This window comes from Amphiura filiformis, chromosome 6, assembly GCF_039555335.1.
Source record: "Amphiura filiformis chromosome 6, Afil_fr2py, whole genome shotgun sequence".
NCBI classification, from domain to species: domain Eukaryota; kingdom Metazoa; phylum Echinodermata; class Ophiuroidea; order Amphilepidida; family Amphiuridae; genus Amphiura; species Amphiura filiformis.
In genome coordinates, this window is record NC_092633.1 from 14,192,532 (window position 1) to 14,219,924 (window position 27,393).

Genomic DNA, 27,393 nt, shown 5'->3' on the forward strand with positions numbered 1-27,393 from the left:
CTGGATCCAATACCAAAAGATCTTCTGAAGGGGTGATTGGACTTACTATTGCCGCATTTCACGCGTGTAATCAACTCATGTCTCCTATCAGGTGTAATGCCGCAGTCTCTCAAGATCGCACAGGTCACTCCACTCGTGAAAAAGGCAAACGCTGATCGAAATGAACTCAAGAATTATCGCCCAATATCCATTAAATTCTTGTCAAAGACTGTCGAACGTGTAGCTTCCTCACAGCTTACCCAGTACCTTGTTGAAAATAATCTGTATGCAAAAAAACCAATCTGCATACAGAAAGTTTCATTCGACTGAGACAGCTCTCGTAAGGATTCAAAATGACATTCTGCTTGCTGCAGACCGACATCTGGAAGCGATCCTTATTCTCCTAGACTTTTCCGCGGCGTTTGATACGTTATCTCACCAAGTACTGATTAATCGTCTGCGTGACCGTTATGGCATTGGAGGAACAGCTTTGGAGTGGTATAAATCCTATCTGGAAAGTCGCTTTCAGGCAATCTCTATTAAAGGTGAATTGTCTGATGACGTTCTCTTGGAAGATGGTGTCCCTCAAGGATCACTGAACGGCCCGCTCCTGGTCACGTTATTCTCTGCGCCTCTTGGTGACGTCATCAAGTCTTATAACATAAATTTTATGACTTATGCAGATGATACACAGAAATGTATCTAGAATTTGTAATCCCGCGCCTGGAGCTATGTCTTCGTGATATCAAGGCATGGACAACGGCTAACAGACTTGTTCTGAATGACTTAAAGACCGAGCTAGTCCCTATCAGCTCAAAATTTGTCAAGTCTCTGCCCTTTCCCAAAATTACAATGGATACATCGGAAATTGACACATCAACATCTGCCAGAAATCTTGGTGTCGTCTTTGACAAATCATTGGATATGAGGGATCATGTCAAGAACTTGGTCCGCGCAGCAACTTTCGCGATCTATCGCATTGGCAAATTACGCCGTTACCTTGATCGACCATCAGTTGAGCGTTTGTGACTTCGCGACTAAATTCCTGCAATGCTCTGCTGTATGGCCTCCACGATAAGGAAATTTCAATGATACAAAGGGTGCAAAATACAGCTGCTAGACTTGTTACTAGGTGTAAAAAGCCAGAACATTATGAAGCCTGTTCTCAGGGACCTTCACTGGCTACCTGTGCAACAAAGAATCAGGTATAAGGTTGCCTTACATTCAAAGCTCTGCACGGTACAGCGCCTACATACATCGCAGAGCTAGTTGAGGAGCACAAGCCAAGAAGGGCCCTGAGATCGGCTTCTGAGGTGCGACTATGCCCTCTTAAGTTTCCCCAAACTAAGTTTTATGGCGAAAGGGCTTTTGCCGTGACAGCACCTACTGTATGGAACAAGTTACCCTGCAAACTACGTGCAATTTCCAGTCAAAGCGCTTTCAAGAAAGGTCTCAAAACACACCTTTTTAATTTAACTTAATTCTTCATCGAACCTTTTTAAACGTCGTTTGTGACTTTTTATCATGGACAATAACGGAGAATGCGTTCTTTTACCTTCCTTTGTTTTTTTCGCTGTATACAGATGGTTCACTGTGTTTTAAAAGATATGTTTTTGCTGAGATAATGAAATTTTGATGTTGTTGCTATTTTGTTTTGTGTATTCTTTTTAACATAAACATGTTTGTTGACCTACTTCATAAGAACTGTTTGTTTTGCTCAAGTGTTCTTTTGCCCATTTTGATGTGGGAGTAAGACAATATGTGTTTTTGAGTGCAATTAATGTCATGTGCAATTTCATACTGCCTTTTTGTTCTTTTGTTCTTTGCTCGGTTTGTGATCGGGTTTTTTTTTTCAAGATTACTCCTAACAAAATGCACAGTATGAGCTTGAACTGTCGGTTTTTTTACCTTGTTATCTTACCATTGTACATTTTTGCTAAACATGCTAAATAGTGTTATTTTTATCGTAGCTAAATAATTTATTGAAATTTTATAGAGTTGTATTTGTATTTATCTTGTAAAGCGCCTTGTGGTTGCGTGCAATATAAGGCGCTTTAATTGTATGTATTATTATTATTATATTATTACTGTGGTATGAGGGACAATACACTGAGGTCTGATGACCTATCACTGATGTCTATGACCAAACACTGAGGTCTAGTTACTTATCACTGAGGTCTGGTGACCTCTCATTGAGGTCTGGTGACCTATCACTGATGTCTGGAAGGGCCTATCAGTGAGGTATGGTGACCGGGATGGTGACCTATCATTGAGGTCTTTGGCACCAAACACTGTTGTCTGAGGGACATATCACTGAGGTCGGTGACCTATCACTGAGGTCTGGTGACCTATCACTGAGGTTTGGTGACCTATCACTCAGGTGTTTCAATGATCTAGAAACACCTGACTGATGCGCCTGTGTTTGGCAGCCAGCTCCAGAAATGTGTTTAATTTCTACCAGATACAATTGAAATTCACATTTGAGATTTGTACTGATAGTCATTGGATGCCTACTGACTATTTTGAGCAACTTTATGTTTGTGTTTGCAGCAGACTTTGCAAGTATTTTCCATCATTATTTCTTCATGCTAGTTACTGTACTCAATGCTCATGGCCACCATTGCTTCATTTAGATCAATGAACTACACTGTGATTAGCTTCATTGGACTGGTGCTAGTCTATATTGATTTGGTTCTAGCACCTACACTGTTAAGTAATTACCCCATTAGCAGTTCACCTTATACAATGGGAGTTTACACTAGAAGTGACTTACTTAAGTTCAGAGGCTCTGAGTTGAGCAATGCTAGACTGCCCCAAGACACTTGGAGAACTGTTTTATCATTGGGTATTGAAAAGGCCAAATTTCAGCCTACTCATCGAGGCTGTAGAGCTGGTACACAAGTGAAACAGAAATGTTCGACATCCCCATCAAATGACCCTGACCAGTCTTGCCTAAACATAGGCCACTGGAATGCAAGAGGTATAAGAAAAAAGACTACAACTTGTCATGATATTGTTTTAGCCCGCCGCATAGATGCTATGTTCCTGACAGAGACATGGCTAAGTGTTGACTCTGATCAAGTTGCCATCGGAGAACTTGTCCCTCCCGGTTATGACTTTATCAATGTTCCCCGACCAAATGATAACCATGGCGGTATTGGTATCGTGCATCAAAAGTCTCTAAAATTCCATATTTTACCCAAGACATTTGACTCCATCTCATTTGAACATGCCATCATACTAGACAATGTTAGAAAGATCAACTTTGTTGCTGTGTATAGGCCAACTCCATCTAAAGTGAACAAGTTTACCACCAGACAATTCCTTACAGAGTTTGACGAATTTTTAATGTACATCAACACATTGTCTGGCAAGGTCATATATGTTGGAGATTTTAACATACATGTAAATAAACCTGCCAAGTATGATGCGAGTCACTTCTTGTCCTCGGTGGAAGGAGTTAACCTGCAGCAACATATCGTCGGTCCCACCCACAGGGATGGTAACACCCTCGACTTGATACTCTCACGACAAGAGGAGAACCTTGTTGCAAGCTGGTCAATAGGTCCAAGGATGGGTTCTGATCATCACATCATCTACTGTAAACTCAAAGTTCCGAGACCAGAAGTCCAAAAGGAGGAAATCACGTCCAGGAATTTCAAGAACATCGACTTGGATGCTTTCAAAAATGACTTTTGGGCAACAATGAACTGTGAGAACTTGATTTCTGAAGATAATGTAAATAGTGTCATCATTAACTTTGAGAATGCTCTATCTGCCACTGTAGATAAACATGCTCCTGTTATAAAGAAAACCCGTAGCAGTCGTATTCATCAACCATGGTATAACAACGAGATCCATGAGGCAAGGAGAGTCCGCCGTAGGTGTGAGAAACAGTGGCGGAAAACATGTCTTGAGGTACACCACCAACTCTACCTTGAACAACTGGAGCTCGTGAATACCATGATTGAGAATGCTAAGAAGGTTTATCTACAAGGCAAGTTGAAAGATGCTGACTCAAAATCAATGTTCAGAACTGTAAATAGCCTTTTGAATAACAATAATAAGATTCTTCCATCTCATGACTCTCTACCAACTTTATGTAACAACTTTGCTACATTTTTCAAAGAAAAAGTTGATAAGATCCAGGAAGGTCTGGAGCAGCAAAGAACCAGTGTAAATGATAAGAGTGTAAATGTGTATCAAAGTCATGTTTCATGTACTCTTTCTGAGTTTGATCAAGTTGGTGCTGATGATGTTATGAAGATTATTAATGGATTTGCAGCTAAACATTGTATTCTAGATTCAGTACCCACTTGGTTTCTGAAAAGCAACTGTGAGGTTTTTGTCAATGCCATTACCAAAATTGTCAAATTGTCTTTATCTACAGGTGTGTTCCCGGACACTTTAAAACATGCCATCATAGGTCCGTTGATTAAGAAATCATCTCTTGATAGGAACATGTTAAAGAACTATAGACCTGTATCGAACATTAAGTTCCTATCTAAGGTTATTGAGAGAATTGTTGTAAACAGCATTACCAAACATATGCAAGATAATAATTTGGGCGAGCCACTGCAATCGGCGTATCGTGCAGCACATAGCACAGAGACGGCATTATTAAAGGTCAAAGATGATATTATGACATCTCTTCATCATCGAAAAGGGTCTTTCTTGTGTTATTAGACTTGAGTGCCGCTTTGACACGGTCAACCATAACATCCTTTTTCAGCGAATGCATCAAGAACTTGGTATCAGTGGCATAGCCCTTCAGTGGATGAAATCATATTTCAGCGGACGAACCACCAGTGTATGTGTAAATGGTTGCCAATCAGCGAAGTGTGCCTTCGACTACGGTCTGCCTCAGGGGTCAATTGTTGGTCCCATATCTTTCAGCATCTACACCATCCCAATTGGAAGAATCATACGCGAACACCGCCTTTCTTACCATCTTTATGCCGATGACGTGCAACTGTATACCAACTTTGACCCGGCATGTCAGTCGTCCATTGATCGTGCACTCTCCTCTCTTACATCATGCATTGGTGACATTCAATCATGGATGACGTGCAATATGCTTCAACTCAATCGTGAGAAGACTGAATTCTTCATCGCCGCTTCATCTCATGTTAAGAACCAGATGCCTGCTGTCACACTCCAAATTGGAAATGAGGCCATTGAACCATCTGAAACAGTCCGAAATCTTGGTGTTATCTTCGATAACTGCATGACTATGCGTAACCAAATTTCTTCACTCACACGCAGTGTTTCATTCCACCTTCGCAATATCTCTCGCATTAGACGATTCTTGGACTTTGATACTAGTAATGACATTATCCGCTCACTTATCTTATCCAGGCTTGATTATGGCAATGTTCTCCTCATGGGTGCCAACAATACTGATATCGCTCGCCTTCAGACCCTCCAAAACTGGGCTGCTAAAATCATCTTTTGTGCGAAGAAAAGGGACCATGTATCGCCGCTTTTACATCAGCTCCACTGGTTGTCTGTAGAGGATAGAATAACATTCAAAGCCATGCTGTATGTTTTTAAATGCCTTGCCGGCATTGGACCAGAATACTTGTCATCATGTCTGGAACTTAAGAATCCTCGCGAGGGCCTTAGATCCGCCTCAGATCGCACTCGTTTGAATGTGCCGATCATACGCAGTTGGACTTTTAAATCCGCTGCCGACAAGGCTTTACCTACAATGCACCTCTGATCTGGAACAATTTACCGTCATCTGTGCGAAGTGCTGAAACAGTCTCTGCCTTTAAAAAGGCCTCAAAACCCACCTGTTTCCGCAAACATAATTTTGCTTGCTTCATTTTTCTTTTGTTTTTCAATTGTTTCTTGTATATATTTTGCATATGTTTTGGTTTTTCACGCTGTGATCTTTTGAAATGGCGTGTAACAAAAGCTCTCATGTATGTATGTATGTATGTAGGTTTGGTGGCCTATCACTGAGGTCTGGTGACCTATCACTGAGGTCTAGTGGCCTGGTGACCTATCACTGTGGTATGAGGGACATACCACTGAGGTTTCAGTGACCTATCACTGAGGTCTGTGACCTATCACTGAGGTTTGGTGACCTATCAATGAGGTTTGGTGGCCTATCACTGAGGTCTGGTGACCTATCACTGAGGTCTAGTGACCTATCACTGTGGCCTGGTGACCTATCACTGTGGTATGAGGGTCATACCACTGAGGTCTGGTGACCTATCATTGAGATCTGTTGACTTATCACTGATGTCTGGGATGACCTATCAGTGAGGTATGGTGACCTATCATTGAGGTCTGGGGCACCAAACACTGTTATCTGCGGGACATATCACTGAGGTCTGGTGACCTATCACTGAGGTCTGGTGATCTATCACTGAGGTTTGGTGACCTATCACTGAGGTTTGGTGGCCTATCACTGTGGTCTGGTGACCTATCACTGAGGTCTAGTGACCTATCACTGTGGCCTGGTGACCTATCACTGTGGTATGAGGGACATACCACTGATGTCTATGACCTGAATGTATTGATTGTAAATGTGTTATGTATGCTGATGATACAACTTTGCTTTTTAAATCACCAGACCCATAATACTCTTCAGTCTCAGATGAATGATAGCTTATTAAAAATTGCTCATTGGTTTGAAATCAACAAGCTTACTCTTAATATTAAAAAAAACTAAGTACGTACATGCTTTTTGGAACAAATCAAACTTTGAAAAATTTTGATGACATTTCACTTATCTATGGTAACGAGTCTATCGAAAAGGTTGATAAATTTAAGTATCTGGGGGTCATATTTGATCCAATCTTAACTTGGAATGAACATATTAATTATATTTCTTCTGTTATTTCTAAACGTATTGGTGTTATTCGTAGAGTTAAGTTCTATCTTCCTCCAGCCACATTATATTTACTTCTATCTAAATCTAATCTAATCTAAATCTAAACAAATACTCAATAAAATCGCAAAAGCGACATCTAATTGAGAAGAAAAATGGCCTACGACGAAAACACAAATACTTTTAGAGAATACAGATTAAACATTAAGTTACATTACATTATTACATAGTGCAGTTTTGAAGTGTTGAATACTACAAGACTCTAGAGCAGATGATGGTAGGTTATTCCATTCTGATATGGTATTTGGAAAGAAACTGTATTTGTACACATTTGATGATACTTTCATGGACCGGAACTTCAGAGGATGATATTGTCTGGTGCTTGTGACGGTTTGCCTGTGAATATAATCAGGAATTGGAATTGCTATATCTTCTGATTGGATTTTATACATAGTTGCAAGACGGATATTTTTTCGGCGTTCTTGTAGTGTGGGCCAATTTAACTCATTTAGAATGCTAGTTGCATTGGTTTTCCCACATTTTGATTATTGCAGTCCTGTTTGGTCAAACTGCATTTCTGAACATTGTAATTCTCTCCAAATTCTTCAAAACAAGCTTGCTCGTGTTCTTTTGTCTGCGGACATTAGAACACCCACTTCTGATATGATGAACTCTCTTTCCTGGGACAGATTAAATGAAAGATGGGATAAACAACTTCTTGTAACTGTTTTTAAATGTCTTCATCATGATGCTCCTTCTTACCTCTCATGCCAATTTATTTTTACTTCTTCAATTCATTCAAAATATACCAGAAGCCAATATTGTAATATACCTGTCTTGCCATCTTGGAATAATAATTCAGGTAAACGAACTTTTTCTTACAGAGGTGCCTCAGTGTGGAACAGACTGTCTTCTGATGTTCGCCTTAATCATACATCAATGAATGTGAATACGTTAAAGGGGGGTAACCCTATTGGTTTTGGATATGGATTGTCTTTAAAATTACATTACAGGAAAGAGTGATCATATTTGTATTATTTGGAGACCAACAGTGCTTCACATTGCCAAACATTGCAATGACAAAAGGACTCATCGTCCTATGAAAGACTCCCAGATCAGAGAATTTGGATTATGGATCCAAGGTCATGACTGGTCCAATGTTCTTACTGCTAGTACCACACAGCTGAAAGCAAATGCACTCTACCGGTCTCTGCATGATGCTATTGATTCACACTTTCCTCTTGCCACACTCAAAGTCCATAGCAATAATAAACCATGGATGACTCAGAAAATCAAGTCGCTTGTAAAAGATCGTCAGAAAGCATTTGCAGCACATGATGTAGAGCGTTATAAAATGTTACGCAATAAGGTCCAGCGTGCAATTAAGAAATCTAAGGTTGATTATTATGCAAATAGAGTAAGAAATCTTCAAGCCATTGAGCCACGGAAGTGGCACCAACAAATAAGATCAATGACCAGGAACACCAAATCTGAGCTCAGTATTCCTATTTCAGGGGTAAGTGATGATGATCATGGTACAATTGCCAACACAATTAACGACCAATTTGTTAGCATCTCGTCTAACATACCTCCGCTGGATCTTGGATCTCTTGAGGCCTACCTACCGGCCCCGGATCAATCACCATCACTCTACCCTTGGGATGTTTATGCTGAGCTCAAAAGGTCAAGTCTACCAAAGCCAGTGGACCAGATGGTATCTCTCCCAAATTAATTAAGGAATTTGCATATGAATTGAGTGTCCCTTGACTAATATTCTGAACAGCTCTTACGCTGAAGGTGTTGTGCCCACTCAATGGAAAAGAGCCATAGTGGTTCCAATCCCCAAATCAAAGCCTCCTAGGGCTGACAAACTCAGGCCCATTTCTTTAACAGACTGTTTTTCCAAAATCAGTGAAGGGTTTATCACTGACTGGGTGCTGGAGGATATTCAGGAAAAGATTGACCCCCAACAGTATGGTAATATTAAGGGCATATCCACATCGCATTATTTGGTCAGCCTTCTTCACTCAATTCACCAAGGTGCTGACAAAGTCAACAACATTGGAACGGTGGTTCTGACGGACTTCTCAAAGGCGTTCGATATGATTGACCACAATATCCTCATTAGCAAGTTTATCCGCCTTGGAGTCCGCAGATCCATCGTTCCATGGTTGTGTGACTTTGTCAGTAACCGTGTCCAATGCGTGCGCTATAACCAAACTCTCTCTGAGTATAGGGTACTCAATGGAGCTCTTCCCCAGGGAACTAAACTTGGTCCCATTGGATTTCAAGTGGTGATTAATGATGCAGCCCAAAACATGGAGTCTGATATCAAATGTTGGAAGTACGTGGATGACTTGACACTTGCAGAGAATCGCTCACATCCACAACCAAGCAAGCTTCAGGAAGAACTGACTAAGTTCAATGACTGGACTAACACCAACAAGCTTAGCTTAAATCCCTCCAAGTGTCAAGCCATCCAGATCTGCTTCAAAACAGACCCTCCTGCTCATTCTAATTTAAATATTTCTGGCATCCCCCTGAATTTTGTCGATGAATGATCTCCGTTGGAACAAGAACATCTCTCAGATCACATCTAAAGCAAACCAAAAATTATACATGCTGCGCATGCTGAAAAAATTTGGCTTTAATGAAGATGAGTTGATCACCGTATACAAAGGCTACATTCGCCCTCTTTTAGAATATGCTGATGTAGCCTGGCACTCCTCACTCTCTGCTGGTCAGAGTAGTGCCCTGGAAAGGCTACAACGTCGTGCATGCAGGATTACGCTGGGCCAAAATTTCACCTCCTATGCTGAGGCCTTGCGGACTTGCGAGCTTGAATCCCTGTTTGATAGGAGAGAGAACCATTGCCGCAGGTTTGCCGAAGGGCTTGCCAACTCATCGCGTACCAATGATCTTCTCCCCCCTACCAGACAGGCGTGTCATGCTCGCAATCTCCGCAATGCGCATCACTATTCCCAGCTGCGTTTTAGAACATCTCGCTTCAAAAACAGCCCCATCCCCTATTTTGTTGATGCATTAAACAAGTAGGGCGCCGTTTATTCGGGTTTTCCTGCATGCACGCACATTTCAGCTTTTATATTTATTGAGCAATAATAGTGTGAATTTATAGTATTTACTTGTGTCTGCCATTTTATGTTATTTTATATACTTTTTTCATATTTATATCAATTTTAATGAATGCTTTGCTTTTACTCTGTACATTGACATGTAATTTGACCTTCGGGTCACAATATGTTGGTTTTAATAAATATACTTATTATTTCCAATACATAATAATATCAAATATCGCCTTCTTTATGCTGCTTTGTGAAAAAACGAGAGCATTTTCAGCGTAAATGTGAATAAATAGCCAAATTTGCAATCCAATACCTTGGTATGCGTGAATTGCATTCTGGGCAGACAAGCAACAAGACCTGACGACAATGTTGCAATGCCCGGCCCGTATTGAACGGAAAATATTTGTGTTTAACTTTTTTCGTACCGTTTCAGAAAAAAAAAGAAAAAAAATATATTTCCCCTTGCAACATGTACATTTCAAATGAATATAAAAAGTTTGGGTTAAAATGGAGAGGAAAAAAAACCCCTTTCACCACCGGCTTTTGAACCGGGTACCCCTCGGGTAAAAACATAATGCGCTAACCAATTGAGCCATTTAGCCCACTGAGATATGCAGGGAATTTTTTTAACTATATACGGCGCGCCGTCTCCTCAGCACTTAGTGTAGTTCGCTTCTTTCACAGAATGTGAATGACGCGAAACCAAAGTAGTTGTTGAGGAGACTGATGATTCGCAATTAATTCCCTGTCTAGAAATCCAACGTAATTTTTAGTATTTACAAAGTGGTAGCCTCAAAAGGCCGCTGTGCTTCATGATTTCTCCGGAAATACATCGACTTGGAGCGTCAAATTTCAGGATAGCAATGAGAAAAATAGTATCTATCATGTGATACCAAAACCTCATCAACAATGAAAAATATCGGGGGGATGATGCTGTCGATCGGGTCACGGACCTTTAAAATCAAAGATAAGCATATAATTCACACCTTTCCACCTCTGTGCTGAATTTCACTACCTGTTTGTTAGGATTCATGTTTTATAAATACATATTATCATCCTGCTATGTAAATATTACCTACATGTATATGTAAACGTTTTTCAATTTTGCTTTTCTTATTATGTAATTTATATAAAACTCGTTCAAATCTTATATCATTTTTTTTGTTTTTGTAAACTGAATGAAATACCCTGAATAAAGATTGTTATCTATCTATCTATCTATCACTGAGGTCTAGTGACTTATCACTGAGGTCTGGTGACCTATCATTGAGGTCTGGTGACTTATCACTGATGTCTGGGAGGACCTATCACCCGGACCTATCAGTGAGGTATGGTGACCTATCATTGAGGTCTGGGGCACCAAACACTGTTATCTGAGGGACATATCACTGAGGTCTGGTGATCTATCACTGAGGTCTGGTGACCAATCACTGAGGTTTGGTGATCTATCACTGAGGTCTGGTGACCTATCACTGAGGTTTGGTGACCTATCACTGAGGTTTGGTGGCCTATCACTGAGGTCTGGTGACCTATCACTGAGGACTAGTGACCTATCACTGTGGCCCGGTGACCTATTACTGTGGTATGAGGGACAAACCTGGTCTGGTGACCTATCATTGATGTATATGACCTACCACTGAGGTCTAGTGACTTATCACTGAGGTCTGATGACCTATCACTGATGTCTGGGAGGAACTGTCAGTGAGGTCTGGTGACCTATCATTGAGGTATGGAGCACCAAACACTGTTGTCTGAGGGACATATCACTGAGGTCTGAGGGACATATCACTGATGTCTGGTGACCTATCACTGAGGTTTGGTAACCTATCACTGAGGTTTGGTTGCCTATCACTGAGGTCTGGTGACCTATCACTGAGGTCTGGTGACCTATCACTGTGATCTGGGGGACATATCACTGAGGTCTGGTGACCTATCACTGAGGTTTGGTGACTTATCACCGAGTTCTGGGGACCTATCAGTGAGGTCTGGGGACCTATCACTGAGGTCTGGAGGACCTGTCACTGTTGTCTGTGGAACATGACACTTTGGTGAACTATCACTGAGGTCTGGTGATATATCACTGAGGTCTGGTGGACTTATCAATGAAGTCTGGTGACCTATCGCCGAGGTCTGGTGACCTATCACTGAGGTCTGGAGGACATATCACTCTGGTCTGGGGGGACCTATCACTTAGGTGTGGCGACCTATCACTGTGGTCTGGCGACCTATCACTGAGGTCTGAAGACATATCACTGAGGTCTGGTGACCTATCATTTATATCTAGGGCCTATCTAGGTCTGGGGAATCTATCACTGTGGTCTGAGAGACATTATCACTGATTTATAGGACCTAACACCAGACTTGTAACGAGTCATGACTCGAGACTCGACTTTTCAAAAATGAAATGACTCGACTCGGATGTTCAAATTTTCCCAATAGAGATTGTACAGTGACTCGAGTCATTTGACTCGACTCGACTCGAGATATTGCAAGAAATGACTCGACTCGACCATGAAATGACGTGACTCGTTACAACTCTGCCTAACACTAAGGTCTGGGACCTATCACTGAGGTCTGGTGACTTATCACTGAGGTCTGGTGACTTATCACTGAGGTCTGGTGACCTATCACTGAGGTCTGGTGACTTATCACTGAGGTCTGGTGACCTATCACTGAGGTCTGGTGACCTAAAATTGAGGTCTGGTGACCTATCACCGAGGTCTGGTGACCTATTACTGAGGTCTGGGGGACATATCACTGAGGTCTGGTGGCCTATCACTGAGGTCGAAGAGACCTATCACCAAGGTCTGATGACCTATCACCAAGGTCTGATGGCCTATCACCAAGGTCTGATGGCCTATCACCGAGGTTTGGTGGCCTATTACTGAGGTTACGTCTGGGAGACCTATCACTGAGGTCTGACCTATCGTTGAGGTCTGGGGGACCTATCACTGAAGTCTGGCCGCCCATGGCGGAAAAAAAATTTCACGGTGTCCAAGATCCCACAAAAAAGTAAAAGTCGGGAACAAGTCATTAATTTCGACTCACCTTCTATACTGTCTGATTTATATCCAGATCCTGAACAACTTAGTGTTCTGCATGAGAAGAGATGGGCCTCTTTGGCCACACCGTACACTGTTCCTCCTACTGTACCTGCGCAATGGGAACCGTGTCCTTGGCAATCCTTACCCTGTAGAGAATAGTATGTCAAACCAAAGGTTCATGGTGGTTTCTAAATAATACATCACTATGGGTTTGGGATTTTATGTTCATACATTAGTGGAACTAATGTTTTTTGGCATCCTTAAACCTGAATTGATAAAAATTTGATCGGTTCCATTTTGTTTTTCTATGCTCCCTTTGGAGGGGTCGAAGGTCACAGTGGGGGACAAACTTAAAAATAGTCCCATCATGTTGTAATGTATCTCAAATAATTGTTCCTTTTATCACACGGAATGAAAAAATCAATTATCATATTTTTGAGGTGTAAGGATACCAAAAAACATTGGTTTCACTAGATGCTAACTCTAATACTACATGTATTTATTGGGTTATTGCTCCACTGGTTTGGATATTATACAGTCATGGACAAAAGTTTGGAATATTTTTTTATTTTTTTGCAGATTTCTTACCATCGATGACCCGTCAGTCATGCAAAATGGATCACGGGTGTCTGGCAAGGTCTTAGGTACCATTCTGTATCACACAATACGTAATGTAGGACAATGGCTTCTTATGCCTGACCAATGAACCATCGGGCATCCTTTTCGCAGTTATTTTAGCGATATGATTTATAAGGTTACATTGGCTTTTGCATTACCGTGTGAAGAAACCAGCTTTACTTTGTTGCATCTGTCTGTTGTATACGATATTTCTGTTCATGGGGTGCGAGTTGAGCGCATATTTATACACCCGTGTTATTGACTTACGTAATCGCCGCTACAAACAGAAGGATATTGATGGCACTTTAGGAATTACATAAGGTGTCGTTTCTAAAATTTCGAAGAGACGTCGAGAGACCGGAACTACTACAACTAGACCAAGGTCAGGTCGGCCCCGAAAGACAACCGCCAGGGAAGACAGATCTCTCCTGAGACTTTGCTGCAATGGCCGCACGAAGCCTGCATCTCGGCTACGAACAGAATGGCCGAGGTCCATAACGCGCCTGTTAATACAAGGAAACTTGTGAAACATAGACTGGTAAGTGCATGTTTTCGCGCCAGACGACCAATAAGATAGCCGATACTTCTGCAAAGACATCGGCATGTGCGCTTGTTTTGGTCACAAAGACATAGGAATTTGACAGTAGACCACTGGCGTAATGTGATCTTCAGTGACGAGGCCCGGTTCCTCCTCTACAGACAAGATGGCCGATTCAAGGTACGAAGGCAGGTTGGTCAAGCTCTGCTTGAGGATTGCATCCCTACCTAGGGTCCAGGGAGATAGTGGTGGAATCACAGTATTAGTAGGGTACAGAATGGAAGTCCCGTTCTCAGGTTGAGTACAAGAAGTTTTTCTTTATAGATTTGAGGACGCTGAATAAAATGAGAGGGGTCTGCACCATCGAAAAGTGTGGGGAACTCTCGCTAGAGGGCGTTTTTCAAAATGGCCTCCAAAATCCCTTAAATCACCATAACTTGGTCAGAGAAGCACCCAGCAGCACGATTCTGATGTCTATACCCATGTTTTTAGGGTCAAGGAATCCAATAGAGTCATTTACAACAGCCTAGGACCTATCATTCCAAGATGGCTGCCAAAATTTCAAAATGGCCACCAGTGAAAATTAACTTGGCTATATCTCGGGTGCAAAAAGTCCTAGAAGGATGATTCTGATGTCTATACCCATGTTTACAGGGTCTAGAAATCCATTAGAATAATCTAGAACAGCACAGAACCTTAAAATTCCAAGATGACCGCCAAAATTGAAAAATAACCACCAATAAAATGCAGAATTTTGCCTATATCATATCTTATCTGGGGTTTAGACGGCCTTATCCGGGGTTTACGATCCATACCTTGGGCTAAGATGCCTTAACCTTAGCATAATGCAGTCTAAACCCCAGATAAGGCATCTAAACCCCAGATAAGGCGCCATAACCCCAGATTAAGGGACACAGATCCCAGATAAAGCAGGCCAAACCCCAAATAAGGTGCCTCTTAACCCTAAATAAGGAACATAGGGTTTAATGTGCCTTATTTGGGGTTTAGACTGTGCTATCCCCAGTTACCGTCCCTTATCAGGGGTCAAGGCAGCATTATCTTATATTTATATCCCTTATCTGGGGTTAAGGTGCCTTATCTGGAGTTTAGACTGCCTTATCTGGGGTTTACGTCCCTTATCGGGGTTAAGGCTCCTTATCTGGGTTTAGATGCCTAAAGAATGGATCTGGGATTTAGACTGCCTTATCTAGGGTCAACATCCCTTATTTGGGGTTAAGGCGCCTTATACGGGGTTTAAATGCCTTATCTGGAGTTTAGACTGTGTTATCCTAAGTTTACATCCCTCATATGAAGTTAAGGCGCCTTATCTGGGATTTAGATGCCTTATCTGGTGTTTACGTTCCTTCTCTGGGGTTAAGGCGCTTTATCTGGGGTTTAGACTGCCTTATATGGGGTTTACGTCTCTTATCTTGGGTTTACGACCCTTATCTAGAGTTAAGGCACCTTATGTGGGGTTGAGATACCTTATCTGTGGTTCATGCTCCTTATTTAGGGTTAAGGTCACCTTATGCCAAGGTTAAGGCATCTTAGCCCCAGATTAGGATCGTAAACCACATGATCTGGCCGCCTAAACCACAGATAAGATAAGATAAGATATAGGCAAAATTCTGCATTTTAGTGGTGGTTATTTTTTAATTTTGGCGGCCATCTTGGGATTTTAAGGTCCTGTGCTGTTCTAGATTATTCCAATGGATTTCTAGACCCTGTAAACATGGATATATAGACACCAAAATCATACTTCTAGGACTTTCTGCACCCGAGATATAGCCAAATTAATTTTCACTGGCGGCCATTTTGACATTTTGGCAGCTATCTTGACATGATAGGTCCTAGGCTGTTGTAAACGACTTTATTGGATTCCTTGACCCTGAAAACATGGGTATAGACATCAGAATCGTGCTGCTGGGTGCTTAGTAGGTTTCATTATCATTGAGGTATAGGACTTTTTATATTTTTGGAGGAGAGCAGATAGGGCAACTACTTGATTATATTTCTACATGTTCATACTACATACTCTGAAAATTTTAGAAAATTCGCACGAGTCCGTTTTTTTTATATCACATTTTTGTTCCTAAAATGGGGGTTATAGCGCCCTCAACGGGCACTCTCTCCATAGGGCAACATGTAAAGACCAGTTATAGACAAATGGCCCTAAAATAAAACGGACTCGTGCGAATTTCCTCAAATTTTGCATATGATGTAGATTTAACATCTGGAATGTAATGCAAGTGATGCCGTTGCTGCTCTCCTAAATTCATTTTTAAAATGTCCGCCCCAGACCAAGGTGAGCGCTTCTCTGACCAAGTTATGGTGATTTTATGGGATTTTGGCGGCCATTTTGAAAAACGCCCTCTAGCGAGATTTCACCACACTTTTTGATGGTGCAGACCCTTCTCATTTTATTCAGCGTCCTCAAATCTATAAAGAAACACCTTCAAAACTTCTTGTACTCAACCCGAGAACGGGACTTCCATTCTGTACCCTACTTTTTGGGGAACATTTCACAGTAGGTTGAAATCACACCTCTACATGCTAGAAGGACACATGAACCAATACTTGCATGTTCTTGATACAGTTATGCTTCCGTTTGCAAGAAGAGACTTCGGGAACAATTTTGTGATCCACGATGACAACACCACGGCGCACAGAGCCCTACGCTTGAGGGAATTCCCTGAAAATGAGAATGTAGAATACCTGGACTGGACAGCTTTGAGCCCGGATATGGACCCTATAGAGAACTTATGGGCAGAAGTATCCCGCAGGCTAGGTAACATGGACAACCAACCAATCACCCTGCAGGAACTTAGATACGCCCTAATTGCTTGCTGGCGAGACATTCCATAAGGACCTTCGGAAAACCTGGTCGAGGGAATGTCACGTCGTGTACACGACCTTGAGCTGGCAAGGGGTGGACACACCAAATATTGCGTTGTGTTTTCATAAGCAAGAGACTTATCTGAACATGTCACAGTAAGAATTTCAGTTTTTGTTTAAACAATAAAGTATCTGCTAGACATTCCATAAGCAACTTCAGAAAACCTGGTCGAGGGAATGTCACGTCGTGTACATGACCTTGAGCTGGCAAGGGGTGGACACACCAAATATTGTGTTGTGTTTTCATAAGCAAGATACTTATCTGAACATGTCACAGTGAGAGTTTCAGTTTTTGTTTAAACAATAAAGTTTGTTAGTGTCTTTAATCTCATTTTGTGATTCAAAGAGACCACCAAAAATGTTGCGATTGTGTTCCATTATCATTCGCTTCCTCATGTAATTCTTTGCTTAATTGACAAACTGTGTGATATATACATCAAAGGACATATGTATCTTTCAACAAAATTCAACTGAGCACTACTCCAGAACAATAAACCTGTTCCTAATATGATTGAAAACTGTATTTGATACAAAAATAAAAAATATTCCAAACTTTTGTCCATGACTGTAGAAGCAAAATGTGCATCCCAATGGGCCAACGAACACATTACCAGTATGGAAGATGAGGCTACAACGTTTTCGTATATCAACTAAAAGGAAACTTATCTCAGACAGTGGCGTAGATTTGCTTTTGACATTGGGGGGATGGGATTGGAAAAAATTCAGTATAGTGAATCCAGCATCTTTTGGCGACAGAATAAGTTTATGGTACAATGCGTCATATTGTAGCTAAACTGATGAAATATGGTGCAAAAGTGGAATAAATGCGTGTGTATTGTACAAAAAATGGCACTTTAAAACAAAAGGCCAAATATGAGGTTAATTTGGTCAGAAACCCACATACAGGCGTGAACATGGGGGGGTGATTGTACGGACCATCTCACTAGCAAAATATTGGGGGGAATCTACACCTATGATCTCAGGCCTAATATTATACTGCCAGATGTCGAAATCCAAATTTTGATGGGGTTATGTGGGGGATTGTGGTCAATCGGGTACCCTCCTTTAAAGCCATTATGTAACATTTCCATAAGAAACAGATGTGGTTTTTTTACACAATGTTAGTTTCCACTGTCAGATACGCCCTCTTTTTTTTTTGCCCAACAGATGAGGCAATACGTACTATTAAATTTCAAAAATATCAATTTTAATTATTTGTCTTAAAATGTGTATAATATCGCGAATTTCAAAAATCTAAATTATTTGATATCAGAAGGACATTCCTCGTTTTAAAAATGCAATTCGATATGTACTCTCAGGTCCCCCAAAAATACGTGAAAACGTCGCTATCCGAGCCCTTAATTATCACGACTGAAATATTAGAGATAAAAGGTCGCGACTTCCAAACGTCGTGATCGTACTCCTATCTTTCTTTTGAAAATCACTCTTCTGTACGGCATGTAACGTTAACGGAACGAGGTCGCGTATTTATCCTACGTACAAAATGAACGTGCGAACAACGTAGAAAAGGCACACATTTTGTCCGTTTTACAATATATTAATGACAGTCAAGACATATGAAAGTAGTTTATATTTTTAAAGGCAAGACATCAAGGAATCTAAAAATAAACACAGATATGGTGTGAAAACAAATCACAAAAGTGATTTTTTGCAAACAAAAATACTCTTTCCAAAAATGTTTGTTTCCAGGAAAATTTTTGAATTCTTTTCATTTTCTTTTGCTTTTTTGATATTGGCTTTATTGTTTGAGATATTAACCATATAACATGTATAAGGCAGCAAAATGAAAAAGTCACACGCGCCAATCTGCACAAAATGATGCATAAAATCGGGAAAAGACCAAACTGTTTCTGGAGCCGATCTTGCTTTTTTCATTAGTGATAGCCCATGGATGCTGTATTCATGGTATTGATTGAGTTATCGTGTAGCTAAATTGTCATTTCACCGAGAATATGAACATCGGAATTGAAGTGGTCACATTTTGGACTGTGATCGAAATTGTGCAACTTCTCAACGCGTTGCGTTATTGGAACTTGTTTCGCGTGTGTGACGTACCCCACCCCCATCCAAAAACTGTCAAATTAGTCTCGACTGTGGTATACCACGTTTGAGATTAATTAGACAGTTTTTGTGTCAGTTCCTGGAGAACTGACACCTTCTAATACAGGTTTGACGATCACGTGACAATTCGAATCATATCGAAAGATCACATGATCTGTAAAAATATCAATATCGATATCAATATTATTTGCAGCAACGAAACGGACCACCGCTGATGTACTACTGGACTGTCTATTTGAATCATAGTATCGGGAGGGTCACAAACCAATTCGGCCACATATTCGTCAATTCAGTCCCAAACCAGTTCGCCCACATGCCAATTCGAACCCTGTATAATTGATGTACAAAAAAAGTTGGCCAAATTTAACATTTTCGTGATTTTTTCCATAACCGTTGTTTTCACACCAAATCTGTACATGTATATTTAGATGCCTTGATGTCTTGCATTCGGTCACAAACCAATTCGTTGTACTTTGTGCACTTAACCCTCTATCTTTTTAACCAAGTATCCAAAAGAGTCGTGCGATATGTCGAGCTTTTCATCTGGTCAAAAAGTCAGCGGTCGCGTATCTATACGATCATTGCTTAATGAGATATAGTCGAGTCACTTTTTAAAAAAATGTGCACTTAACCCTCTATCTTTTTAACCAAATATCCTAGAGAGTCGTGCCCTATGTCGAACTTTTCCTCTGTTCATAAGGAACAAAAATGTCAGTGGTCGCATATCTGTAGGATCATTGGTTAATGAGATATAGCCACTTTTTAAATTTTGTGCACTTAACCCTCTATCTTTTTAACAAAATATCCTAGAGAGTCGTGCCATATGTCAAACTTTTCCTCTGGTCATAAGGAACAAAAAAGTCAGTGGTCGCATATCTATAGGATCATTGGTTAATGAGATAGGCCTATAGTCACCTTTTTTTTAATTTTGTGCGCTTAATCCTCTATTTTTTTAACCATGATAATTATCATTAAAAAAAATACTAAAGATTTACCAATATCACGCTGTATAAGGCCAAAAAAAATATTGTTGTGTTGCCCTCAAGTGGGAAAATGAGAAAGTTGGGTCGGACGGTCGGGTTTCTTTTTTCTTTCTTTTTTAACCTTCAGTTTTTATATATCCCCTCAAATATTAAATAATGCTTCTTTAATTAGGGGACATTTGTCAATTTCGACTTCTGGATACCTGTTAGACATCAATTAAATACTAGTCTTTCAATAAAATATTAATTTTAAGTGAAAAACATTGATTTTTTGAACAAATCTGTAAAAATCATCATTAAAAAAAATGGCGACCCTGATTTTTCAGGATTTAGGGTCGGACGGTTGAGGGCAACACAATTTTTGCCTAAATGTCAGTAATTACATAAGGAATTAGTCACAGTTATATATAAAAAAAAACTAGAGCTACTGAGGCTCACGAGCCACGAATGTCAGGCGGCGGCTGCTGATTGACCTCATTTGACCTTTGACCTTGGGTAAACTCGGGTTGACTACTCATGCTCTCTCAAATCAAGGATAATTTGCATCACATTTAAGCCCAATCGGGGCTATTTTAACATTTGACCTTTCCTGACTTCGAATGACCTTGACGGTTTCATATTCGTGTCAGGGATCAATTTCCACAAGTTACAGCCTGGTTATAGAGCAACTTTTAATTTGCCCTGACCTTTGACCTCGGATTACCTCCCCAGATTACTCCCCAAGGATCATTTCCCGCAAGTTACAGCCCGATCAGAGCAACTTTAAATTTGACCTGGTCTTCGATCTCGAATAACCTTTGCGGTTTCATACTCCATAAGTGTCAGAGATTATTGTGTGCAGGTTACAGCTTGATCGGAGCAACTTTAAATTTGACCTGACCTCGGATGACCTTTGCGGTTTCATACTTCTTAAGTGTCAGGGATCATTTGCCCTGAGTTGCAGCTCAATTGGAGCAACTTAAAATTTGACCTGAACTTTGGAGCAACTTTGAATTTGACCTGACCTTTGACCTCAGATGACATTTGCGATTTTGTACTCTTGAAGTGTCAGGGATTGTTTTCCCTGAGTTAAAGGCCGATTGGAGCAACTTCAACTTTGACCTGACCTTTGACCTTGAATGACCTTTGAGATTTCATAGTCTTAAATTGTCAGGGATCATTTTCTGAAAGTTACAGCTCGATCGGAGCAACTTTAAATTTGACCTGACCTTTGACCTCGGATGACCTTTGCGGTTTTATACTCCTAATGTGTTAGGGATTGTTTTCCCTGAGTTACAGGCCGATTGAAACAACTTCAAATTTGACCTGACCTTTGACCTCAGATGACCTTTGCCGTTTTATACTCAGGGATAATTGTCTGAAAGTTACAGCTCGATCGGAGCAACTTTAAATTTGACCTGACCATTGACCTCTGATGACCTTTGCGGTTCATACTCCTGAAGTTTCATACTCTTAAAGTGTCAGGGATAATTTTCTAAAAGTTACCAAAATAGCTGCATGCATGCGTGCCTAATGATTGCTGCTTAGATGCATGGTGTATCACCTTCACCTTCAACTTCACCTTAATGACAAGTCTGTTTATATCAAGCATACAGGCATTACATCACAAGTTATACCATAGACAATAAACAAACTCACTCAAGAGTAGCACAATTTGCATCTGAACATGCCGTAGTTTGTTTGGTGTGAATGGCCTAATAGACCAAACATGTTTGAAATCGTATTGTAAACAAATGTCCAGGCAGGTATCTGCCCAATTGCTGCCTCTAATAATAGCTGCTTCATTAAATTTCACACAAATATTTTCACAAAATGACCCCTATTAAGCCTTACATGAACTTTGACCCTAATCTGAGGTACAACGTATTTAAAGCTTGTAACAGCTCGCTGGCAACGTATTCAAAGCTTACGACGCGTACAACGTATTTAAATCTTACAGCGCGTACAACGTATTTAAAGCTGTGTCAGCTCGCTTGTGCCAGCCCTGCGCGCTGCAGCGGTTCTTTTGACCACGTTTGGTGGTCAAGACTCATAGCACATATATTTAAAGGAGGAGAAGCATTTTAAGATTTTCACAAAATGACCGTAATAACCCCTACATGACCTTTGACCTCTATCTGCGTGTAACTTATATTAAGCTGGGGTCAGTGCTTCTTGTTGCTAAGTTTGGTCGAAATTGGTTCAAGCGTCTGGCAATAGTAGCATTTTTTGGTTCTACTAAAAAAAGAAGAAAGATTTTGAGCAGCACAGTATATAAGGCGGATAAATCCGCCTGACATAAAAGAAAAAACATTTGCAAGTTCTTTTTGCATGAATGCTTTTTAAATAAATCCTAAGGAATTGTGATTATGGACCAATCATGTATTAGATTTAGAATTAAACATGTTAAATCTTACAAATTAGAATCAAATCTTTAAGATGAAAAATTCACATCTATAAGATTAATCAAAATCTGAAATTGATTGGTCCCTATTACAATCATAAGGATGTATTTTATGTCCTTGTAATTTAGAGTGTTGAGTACACAGCCACGTTACATAACGATTTTCTTTGTTTTACCTATCTGTTCGCGTCAAAATTAAAAGGGGACTGACATATGAAATCTAATATTTTGTAGAAAAGAAAGACAAATCTATTTTTGTGTGGAAATGTTACAATATGGCTGTAAGTGTGTAGGGTAAACTATTTGAAATAAGAATTGACATGTATAAAATATTCTCGGAAAGTTAAAGAATTTATGTATGACTGCTATAAAACAAATATTAGCTATCGTATATTAAATTGTAGAAATATAATCACATTTCACCTCTTGATAATATTTCAACCATTACGCCCAAAGACAATTAAAGACAATTTATATTTGTGCAGGCTACATATACTATTCTAGCAGCAACTTACATCTCCATTTTCATAATCAAAGAAGAGCTCAGCACGCCCCAAAACATCAACATGGTCGTAATTGATGCCTGTATCAATAACCCAAACTGGAATATCTTTCCCAGTTGCTGTAAACGAAGGGAGCGACAAAACATGCGTTAACATTCATAATCAGAGTCACAAATTATACAGATATTATCTGGAATTATTCCTCTTATATCTCATTCATTTTTAGCGAGTTGATTCATGCGACAACACAACAAAATGTCCATTTGTTTATTTGTAACACGTTCCTACAAAAAAGAATAGTTTGCACTATCTAGGACATTTTGCTACCTAAGAAATGGTTCTGCGGGTTTGTTTATATCAGAATGAATTGATGTTATCATTGTTTTGCTTTTAACTGTGGATCCGGGGCCTGATTGGAAAAAAATTAAGAGAAAAATGTCTCTGACAAAAAATGAAAAAATCGGGAAGGTAAAGGAAAAGACTAGTCCCAAATAAGACTACAAACCTAGATGGGGCGTGTTGGTGTTTTGAAGGTATCTGACCCCTACAAAATGTTCCACAAATGTTCCCCTGGTCATGAGGTGTGTTGTCACCGAATATGAGACCCGTACTCCTTAATTACTGTTGTCCAGAAAATGTAAATCTAACATTTGACTCTAGATTACCTTTGACCTGACCCCTGCAAAATGTTCCAAAATGTTCCAAAATGTTCGCCTATTCACGAGGTTTGTCACCAAGTTTGAGCCCCGTACCCTCTACAGAAGTCCAGATAATACCATTCTTAGATTTGACCCCAGATGGCATTTGACCCGACTCCTGCAAGATGTTTCATAATGTTCCCCTGGTCATGAGCTTTGTTGTCATCAAGTTTGAGCCCCGTACCTCTTGCAGATGTCCAGATTATTATTCAATCAATCTTTATTTTTAAAAACGACATAAAATGACATATAAACCCAGGACACGAGCTGGAAAACCCAACTCAGGCAGGGTCAGACAAAACAACATAAAAAAACATAAATACAATATACAATATAAAACAAGGCAATAAATATAAATACAGTGGATGCAAGCATTGTGGAACCCCAGTCAGAGGAACCTAAATTTTGATGTAGGGGCACTCTTCCCACAGGGGGTCATGTCTGGAGATCCACAATGCAGAGCTGTATAACAGGACAGTTTTTGAGATATTTTAAAGCATAGAATTTTTACATTCAGCACCAGCAAATTTGAATATGGAACGTACTCTGGTCGTGTGCTCAGAAGTTATAAGCCCTCTAGCACCAATTTCAACAAATCGGCTTAACCAGATCGGCTTAACCAGATCGGCTTCTAGTCGGAACACATTTCAGATCACTCAGTCTCAATTTCGAAAGGGATGGTAAGTTCAACAACCTGGGTGGGCTTGGTGTTGTTATTTATAATAACTAAATCTGGGCGTTGGCTGGTGGTGAGAATATTGGAAGGAATGGTACCTCCACCAATGGTCCATCCAGATCCGTAGATCAAAACCCCAGAGATAGCATTTTGGGAAATAGCGGCCTGTAACCGAGTCAAATGGTCGACAGGACGGAGTTGTGCCGCCAAGTAAACCTACCTTGGTTGAAGGACGGGACGTGGAACAGATGTTAAGAATGTGCGGGGGGGTCCTTGTTGGGACAAAGTTTACAGGTAGTGTTGGAGCTGGAGCGTTTCCCCCAGGTCCGGAGGTTATTGAACGTGGGAAGAAAGTCAATAGCTGAACGGACCGCCAAACTCAGCACACATCTCGGGAGGTCAAAATTGACTGATCTCCAAGTGAGGTCACTGCTTTCCGACTCGATGTGAACAATAAGAGGGAGGATATAATTTTTCCAAAAGTCAGAGCGCTGGGAGAGCAGGAGGTCTTTGATGTTTTCTTTGGCGAATCCGTGACCCCTTTGGTAGCTTCAAAATTTGACTTCCATTGAACAACACCATGCGTAAGTATTTTGCACTTCCATTGATTGGCTTTCACGATTATGTTTTGATTTCAAGGCATGAAGAACACGATCGTCAGCCTTCATCATACATCTTGCAAAAGAGTATGGGATTCCGTATAAACACCGGAGAGCCTAGGAATGCCAAGACCACTGGGGCTGTGAATAATGGCAGGTGTTGGATGGAACACGGGAGGAAAGACCAAGAAACGATTTGATGGTATTTGTATGGAGATTGTCTAAAAGATCTAATTGAGAGTCCGTGAGCTCGTGGACAGTCATTAGTCATTAGTAGCGCAGGGAAGGAATGGAATATTGAATGTAGACTTAAAGCTTATTCATCTCTAATGGCCGCATATTTAATGTTTTGAATGATCTGTTCAGAAAGCTTAGTTGATATGAGATCAAAAGTGTCCTGGGTTTTTACTTTGAATGTAATTTGGCAACCTAAAAAGGTAATTCTAAGATTTGGCCCAGATGACCTTTGACCTGACCCCCTGCAAAATGTTCCAGCATGCTCCTCTGGTCATGAGGTTTACCGTCACCAAGTTTAAGCCCCGTATCCCTCACAGATATCCAGATAATGAAATTCAAAGATTTGACCTCAGATGACCTTTGTCCTGACCACTGCAAAATGTTCCGAAATGTTCCCCTGGTCATAAAGTTTGTTGTCACAGAGTTTGATCCCCCCATACCCCTTACAGATGTCCAGAAAAAAAACCGCATTTCTAAGATTTGATCTCTGCACTACTTTTGACCCGACCCCTGCAAAATATTCCCCTGGTCATGAGGTTTATTGTCACTGAGTTTGAGCCCCATACCCCTGACTTATGTCCAGATAATGCAATTCGTCGTCTGTATTCCATAGTGGCGTATAGTGGGGCGCCGCGAATAAACAACTTTTCGAGAAAATCGGGTTTGCAGAAATTCCAATTTAAAATCGAGTTGTGTAAATCAGACATTCATTATATTTTGTAAATGATGTGAAATTTCTGTAGTAAACTAAATAGATTTTATTGTTATATATTTTTCAAAAGAAATAAATACATACTATTGCTGGGAAACTGAAAACAAAAAGCACAAAGCTATACGTCACTAAGAAAAACAAGCAAAACGCAATACCCTAACCTAACGTTAACCTTACGCCACCTCGGTCGCCGTGTAATCCTTATGGCGTTACTTTTCGTCGTTTGATACGTCACTATGACGTGTACGCCACTATGACATACAATGTTTTTCATTTTGCCGATATTTCATAATTATAAATGTGATAAAAAGTGGCGTATGGTCGATACGCCACTATGGAAAACAAAAAATTTCACTTTGTAACTATACGCCACATTTAATTAATTAATTACTAATTAATTAGCTAGTTTTGACTGATGAGACTTAGAATAATGAAAGAAAACATAATTAAAAACATATGTGCCAATTTTCAAAAAAATGACCAAAAATCACTATACGCCACTATGGAATACAGCCGACGAATTGAAAGATTTTACCCCTTACCCCTTAATGACCTTTGACCCCAATTCTGTGTACAAGTTATAGGCACTGGATATAGCCGATGCCGATGTGCAAGTGACGTTATTGTGCTATGTAATTTGTGACAGAAGAAGCATTTTGAAGGTATTTAATACCGGAAATGTCCCCTTAATGACCTTTGACCCCAATTCTGTGTACAAGCTATATGCCGATGCCTATGTGCAAGTTACGCTATTGTGCTATGTCATTGGTGACAGAAGAAGCATTTTGAAGGTATTTAGTTATATACCAGAAATGCCCCCTTAATGACCTTTGACCCAAATTCTGTGTGCACCCTACAGACACTTGATACAGCTGATGCTTATGTGCAAGCGATGTCATTTTAGGATGTTTTATGTAGGAGAAGAAGCATTTTTAGCTGAAATCATATTTTTGGCCTATTTGACCCCTCGGTGACCTTTAACCCATTAAAAGTCAGGTGACATGTATGGTTGTGATCAATGATGGTTGCGACTGAGCCAGAGCAAAAAATGTTTGTTGCCAGAAAGAAGAATCGGATAGCAAAACCATGAAAACAGGACCTCTAGGTAAAAAGGGGTAAGGGCAAGGCCGGATTTACCTTTTTGGGGGCCCTGGGCCAGGCCAAAATTTGGAGGCCCAAACTCACCGTGAGGAAAGCATGTGCATTCAAGTGGCTATGTTTTGGTTTATAAAATGGCGTCTACTATACATGTATGATCGACAGTGGCGGCGAAAGCATTACAATTATTTAGAGCGTGACGAGCATATTTTGTTCCGATTTTACTCAGTAGGACATTTACGAGCGGAGCGCGCAAAAAATTGCAATTTCAGACTATTTTAGCCCCAAATGAAGGTAAACATTGCTATGTAAAATCGCGAAGCGCGCAAAATTGTGCAATATCACCATATTTTGGTCAAAAACATGGTGTTTTCGGGCTACAAAGGAACATACACAGGGCAATTTTGGTGGCCCCCAAATGTTG

The 27,393-nt window shown here is 40.4% G+C and overlaps 1 protein-coding gene across 1 annotated transcript in view; it reads right to left on the reverse strand.

The window, feature by feature from the left end:
• LOC140155008 (aqualysin-1-like) overlaps positions 1-27,393 on the reverse strand; it is a 62,774-nt gene that overhangs the window by 22,517 nt on the left and 12,864 nt on the right. The window contains exons 4-5 of the mRNA XM_072177679.1: positions 22,962-23,068; positions 12,952-13,093 (exon numbers count right to left, since the gene is read on the reverse strand). Of these exons, the coding sequence (XP_072033780.1) occupies positions 12,952-13,093; positions 22,962-23,068 (249 nt within the window). The remainder of the gene's footprint in view (positions 1-12,951; positions 13,094-22,961; positions 23,069-27,393) is intronic.